General features: G+C 43.8%; 1 protein-coding gene across 1 annotated transcript in view; it reads right to left on the minus strand.

Annotated features, from left to right (window-relative positions):
* Positions 1 to 5049, minus strand: part of Cpe (carboxypeptidase E) — a 106178-nt gene extending 101129 nt beyond the window's left edge. The window contains exon 1 of the mRNA XM_031339941.1: positions 4436 to 5049. Within this exon, the coding sequence (XP_031195801.1) occupies positions 4436 to 4742 (307 nt within the window). The 5' untranslated portion in view covers positions 4743 to 5049. The remainder of the gene's footprint in view (positions 1 to 4435) is intronic.
* Positions 5050 to 6010: the final 961 nt, after the last annotated feature.

The raw sequence follows: 6010 nt of genomic DNA on the forward strand, positions 1-6010 counted from the left end.
AAAAAAAAAAAAAAGAAAAAGAAAAACTAAGCAAAATAAAACAAAAAACCCAACACACTTCATCAAAATCTCTACTTGTTTTTTGTTTGTTTTGTTTGGGGGGTTATTTTTCCTTGGATTTGTTTTATTTTTGTTTGATTGACTGTTTTGTTGTTGTTGTTTTGTTTGGGGGTTGTTTTTGTTTTTATTTTTTGTTTTGGTTTTGGGTTTGTTTTTTGTTTTTGTTTGTTTTGTTTGAGCTTCTTTAATTTTTGTTTTTGTTTGTTTTGTCAAGCTGTGTAGGTATTTTGTAGGCATGACATGTTTTATCAAAATATTTGGTGAATACATACTGGCACTTTAAATTTTTACAGATTGAAGGAATGGGTCCAAGACAGTCATCCAGCCTGTAAGAGAGAAAATTCCTTGCTCTCAAGACTGCATTTAAGATAGTGTGTCAGCTGTGAGTCAGGGTAAATTCCCAAAGGCAAGCATGTAAACAATTATTGTTCCAAACATATGGATTTTTAACCCTGGAAAGAATAGTCTGATTATTTGGATTCTACTCCTCAGATACAAATTAATAAAGGTTTCTTTCATACATATTTTAGCAAATCAAAAATCAAGCTGTTTCCTGTTGAATCATCACAGAATATATATATAGATAACCCTTACTAATGAATTCAAAATGGAATTTCCTGTGTGGTGTGTATGTGTTTGTATATGTGATGTGTGAGTGTGTGTATGTGTGTGGTGTGTGTGTGTTTGTGTATGTGTGTGATGTACAAATGTGTGTATGTGTGAGTGTGTGTGTGTGTGTATGGTGTGTATGTGTTTGTATATGTGATGTGTGAGTGTGTGTATGTATGTGGTGTGTGTGTGTTTGTGTATGTGTGTGATGTACGAATGTGTGTATGTGTGAGTGTGTGTGTGTGTATATGGTGTGTATGTGTTTGTATATGTGATGTGTGAGTGTGTGTATGTGTGTGGTGTGTGAGTGTGTGTTTGTGTATGTGTGTGATGTGTGAGTGTGTGTATGTGTGTGGTGTGTGTGTGTCTGTATGTGTGTTGTGTGTGTGTGTGTTTGTGTATGCATGTGGTGAGTGTGTGTGTGTGTATGTATGTGGTGTGTGTGTGAGTGTGTGTGTGTTTGTGTATGTGTGCTTCCTTGCTTGCAAGCATGTAAGTGAGAGGGTACAAAGCCAACATTGGGTACCCTCCTCAATCATCTTCAGCCTCACTCTTTGAAATGGGGTGTCTTGCTGAACCCGGGGCTTGTCAGGTCAATTGGGCTGGCCATCGGGCCCCAAGTGTCCCCTCAGTGCATCGCCAGCATTGAGCTTACAAGTGTGCTCTGCTCAGCATCATCCATGAGTTCTGAGGGATCCTGTTCAGGTCGTCATGTTTGGGTGACAAGCACTTTACTGATGGAACTGTCTCCCCGGAGACATCTGCCAGTCTCCTTTCCCTTTTGATGAATTCCAACAGTGAAAACCTAAGGAATTATTTGGGAGAGTTCAAGTTCAGCCCACAGACTGTACTAAACCAATACAAAGGCTGCTTCCTTCCGGCCAGAAAGAAAGGTGTCCGCTTTTAAGAAGTATATGTCCAGAACGTGCTAATCTACCCAAAGGAAGCTTCCAGTTTTTGCTGCCATTCTTGCTGGGGGATATGCTGTCTTGTTAGGGTTCTATTACATCCATCGGCTATATCCTTAGAAATAAGGTTTTGGGTTTTTTTTTCTGTCCTAAGGATCCAACACAAGGCCCATTAAGTGGGCACTCTACAACTCATGTGTGCCCAATTCATGGCATTTGAGCAGACATACATAAAATATTACCTAGGCTAAGAAAACAAACTTGACTCTTCTTTCATGCTGGAAAACAAGGTGAATATAAAAAAAAAAAATTCATGGAAATTTTCAATCAAGTCAGTGAATTTAAAGCAGAATCAGAGCCCATGAGGAAGGGTGCCAACCTCACAGCCTGGCTTTTATTTCAAAGACTTGTAGGGTGGAAGAGAGAACCAACTTCTGAAAGTTGACCTCTGACCTCCATACATCATGACATGCATATATGCAAGCACATACATGCATGGATAAATAAATAAATAATAAAGGTTTTACAAACAAATCCCAAAGGTACTTCTGCGATGAAATTAGTTAAGGTAAGTAGTCTCCTTCAAAAGGGGTCTGAGCAACATTAGAGTTTGTAAATTTCCAGACTTTGTGAACTTCCTGCCCCTTGTGAGGCACACTCCAACCCCCCCCCCCGACCCCGACCTATGAGTCTGTAGGTTTCTTTTCCAAGTGCTGGCACAGACACTTATTGTCCCATAACCTTTATGCCAGATTTCCCATTCACTGTCTCCCTGGAGGCAGGAACAACCTGTGTATAAGTCATAGAACCTGGCTCATCTTGAAGGTGTGGGATTTCAAAACAACCAAAAGAATAACATTGACTGTACCCATTTCTACCACAGAAGGGATCAGATAGGCCTTCTTATCTGCTTATCCTAAAAGGAATTTGAAGGACATTTTGTAAAGTGATCATTTTTCAGCCAGATTTGCAGATCCATGCTCCAAATATTCGACCAAAATTTGTTTTCATTTTCAGAACATATCATATTCTTGCAATAGTATCAATTTATCTTTATGTTTGAAACAAGACAGCATAACATTAAACCACGGCTTTCACATAATCTCTTTAAATAATTCAACAAACCCACAGGAAGACTTTAATAACAAACAGAACAAAAGGGCTGGGATTGAGCAGCAGAATCACGCAAGCTTAACTGTCAGGAGTGGCCAGCTCGTTGTGTGGCTTGGCTGAAAATGAGTCTCCTTGTAAGCATCGTCTCCTTATTTTCCAATAGCTGCACAAATACTAACCATCAAGTTTCTGCTTTCCATGATGAGCCCAGCTGGAACTCTCTGTGAATGTTTTCTGGAACCTGGTCTTAAGGTTTTCACCCTAATACTAAGCCGTTAGCAAATTCATTCCCACCCTGTCATACCTTGCCTTAGTCATAAGCAAGAAATGGTTTCTGAGGACTTAACCCATACACCCCATATTTTAAGATCAAAGTTTCTCTATTAGCACTTATTTAATCCCTTCTCTGTTTGGTTCTTATGTACCCCTGGGAAAACTACGCAAATAGACGAACAAACGTATGGCTCAGTGATAGAGGCTTGCTCAGCCTTCGTGGATTGCATCCTATCATGGCAATAATAATAATAATAATAATAATAATAATAATAATAATAATAATAACAACAACAACAACAACAACAACAATAAAGGAGAGAGGGCAAAGTCGGGGGTAGTGGGAAACATCCATAATCCTAGCTTTATGATTCAGAAGCTGAATGATTGATCAGGAGGAGTTCGAGGCCAGCCTGGACTACATTTCAAATTCAAGGCCAGTCTAATCAACAAGAAACCCAGGGAGGAACAAAAAAGGGGGGCGGGAGAGAGATGAAGGAAGGGAGACCTTTCATGTCCTGCATTGAGAATTTTTAGCCTGGCTTTTGTGTTTTCTTCGTCGGTAAAGAAATAAAGAGCATCCCATATTGATTTGGGTGCTTTCGCAAGGCCTTTATTACCAATAGGAAGGCCAGGCCTAAATTCTTTCTAAAGAACATAAGCATAACCCAAAAGGTCCCAAAACATTGCTTAAAATATCTTTTTATTACCAAGCCTTTAACACAAATCAAAACGTGCCTAACGCGATGACTGCTGGAGATAAACCGTGATCATGAACTACTTACTCATCTCAGAGTGCTTAAAGCGTGCGGGTAGTGGGGTGGGGGCGTGGGGGTGCTGTTGTTTTCCCTTAGTAAGGCCATGCATGGTTTCAGAATCTGTATGCCTTTTAGAAACCATCTTTTTCTACCCTGGTAGGAAGATCTACGTGTAATGCACACCACACGACATTTAGATCATTGATATTCTTCGCCAGCATCCCCAGAGAGTGCACCTAATGCTCACACAAACGCAGAGGTGGATACGAAAAGCCTGCAGCTCCCAATAAGCTGGTCGTTTGGAAATTCTCAAATGATAAAAGCCTCTTTCCTGGCTCCTCTGAGACCCCGCCTTCTGCACCTTTTTTTTTCCACTCGTGTCTACGGGGACGGTGTTTGCCTTCCTGAGAACTCACAATTTTACTCTGTTTAGAGTTTGACCCATCTGTGAGGGTGAGCACCCGGGGACTCAGCTCTGGGATTTGCTTGCCTGTTATTCCTGTCCCCATGCCTCCAGCCACCCTAGTCAATATTCACCAAAAAAAAAAAAAAAAAAAAAAAAAGGGTCGGAGATGTGAACGATAGGGAGAGGCTGGCGCTCATTTCCTTCCCACTTTCCACCTTCCATTCAGGCATCCTCCACCGGGAAGCAACTTGGGGCCCACCTCTCCTCCTTCCCGTCCCCGGAGCCCCTGCAGCGGGCAGAGCACTTACCCGGTTCATGGACCCCAGGGTTGTCAGACAGCTCGATGACCAGGAGCTCCCGGCCCTCGAAGCTGCGTCCCACCGTGTAGATCCTGCTGATGGCGGTGCACTGCAGCCATACGGACACCAGCGCCTCGCGCAGCTCTGGATAGCGGTGATACTCGAAGGAGATGCCGTCCTCCTGCTGCAGCCGCCGGCGCCGCCGCATGCCAGCCGCTGGCGCCCCGGGCTCCTGGGCTTCAGTCGCCAGCAGCCACCCTCCGGCCACCAGCGCGGCACACAGCGCCAGCAACACCCGTCCTCCGCGCCCGGCCATCGCGTCCCCGCGAACTGCACCGCCGGCCTCTTTTGTCTGCCCGGGCCCGGGTGGAGTTGGCGAGCTCAGCACCAGCCTCCTCTCGCCTCACCTTCCACGGCTCAATGAACGGTGCGCGCTGGGGCCACCCAGAGGACAGGGGCGTCGCGACGGCTCTGCGCGCTGCACTACAGGAGGCTCGGCGCAGGCCGAGCGGCCGCCAGGGATGCTGACTTGGCTCAGACCCACGTCAAAAGCCAAATGGCGCCAGGGACCACGCAGGTGGAATGACAGCTAAGATCTTAGCTTAGGAAGGCTGTTGTCAGTGAGAGGGAACCACGACCCAGGACCATCCTTGTAGAAAACACATTCTTGGGTTGTCAGCAAGGCCTTTTGAATTCCTCCTAGATGCATCAGAATGTGGAGTGGGGGTGAGAAGCAACCCCGCGCTGCTTGCCTTCTTTCCTGGACATCACTGCTGCAATAGTGGAAACTTAAGGGTTGCGATTTCATCTACAGCAAGGTCTGGCTAGAAATCAGAACATTGTATTTTGATTTTTTAAAGGTGTTTTCTACCAATTTATAGATACTGCTTTTAATTGTATTCAGACATACTCCAGAATCTTTCTGGGGGGGAGGGGGGAAGAGAGAAATGAGGTAAGACAGTGTCCTTTACAAGCAGGACCTATACCACTCATCTTCTGTGACATCCTGAAAAACATAAACAAGACTGTGCTCATGAGTTAGACAAAGGATTTCGTTAGGCATTATGATTCAATCCTGTAATGGAGAAAAACCCCGATACAGACAAATGATATTTTCATCCCTTTCACAAAGTGACTGCAAATGTATAAAATCATGGGCTTAAATGACAACCCTTGGGCAGGGTTTGTATTTTTGGAGCAACATCTGCAGCAGATGTCACTCTACAAAGGTTGCCATTTGGATGTAACATCAGCACGGATCTGAATACATCATCCATTGAGTATGGCTACCAAAAAGAAGGACTGCACACCAGCTGTGGAATGTTTCATATGGGACATGTTCCCTCAGATGGCTCTTTCTCCGCTGTCTAATAATACCCTGTCCTGAATAAAACCTGTCACCTGGAAAGGAATCCAGATCTATAAATAATTTCATTAGGTTGTGTGTATATATATATATATATATATATATATATATATATATATATATATATACACTGAAGTTTGAAACAGTGGAAGCACTTTCTCCTCCTGCCACCTTGGTCTCGGGAGCAGCTAGAGGACAAAGGGAGCCCAGATGCTTAG

The sequence above is a fragment of the Mastomys coucha genome, unplaced genomic scaffold (genome assembly GCF_008632895.1).
Source record: "Mastomys coucha isolate ucsf_1 unplaced genomic scaffold, UCSF_Mcou_1 pScaffold22, whole genome shotgun sequence".
Classification (NCBI taxonomy): Eukaryota; Metazoa; Chordata; class Mammalia; order Rodentia; family Muridae; genus Mastomys; species Mastomys coucha.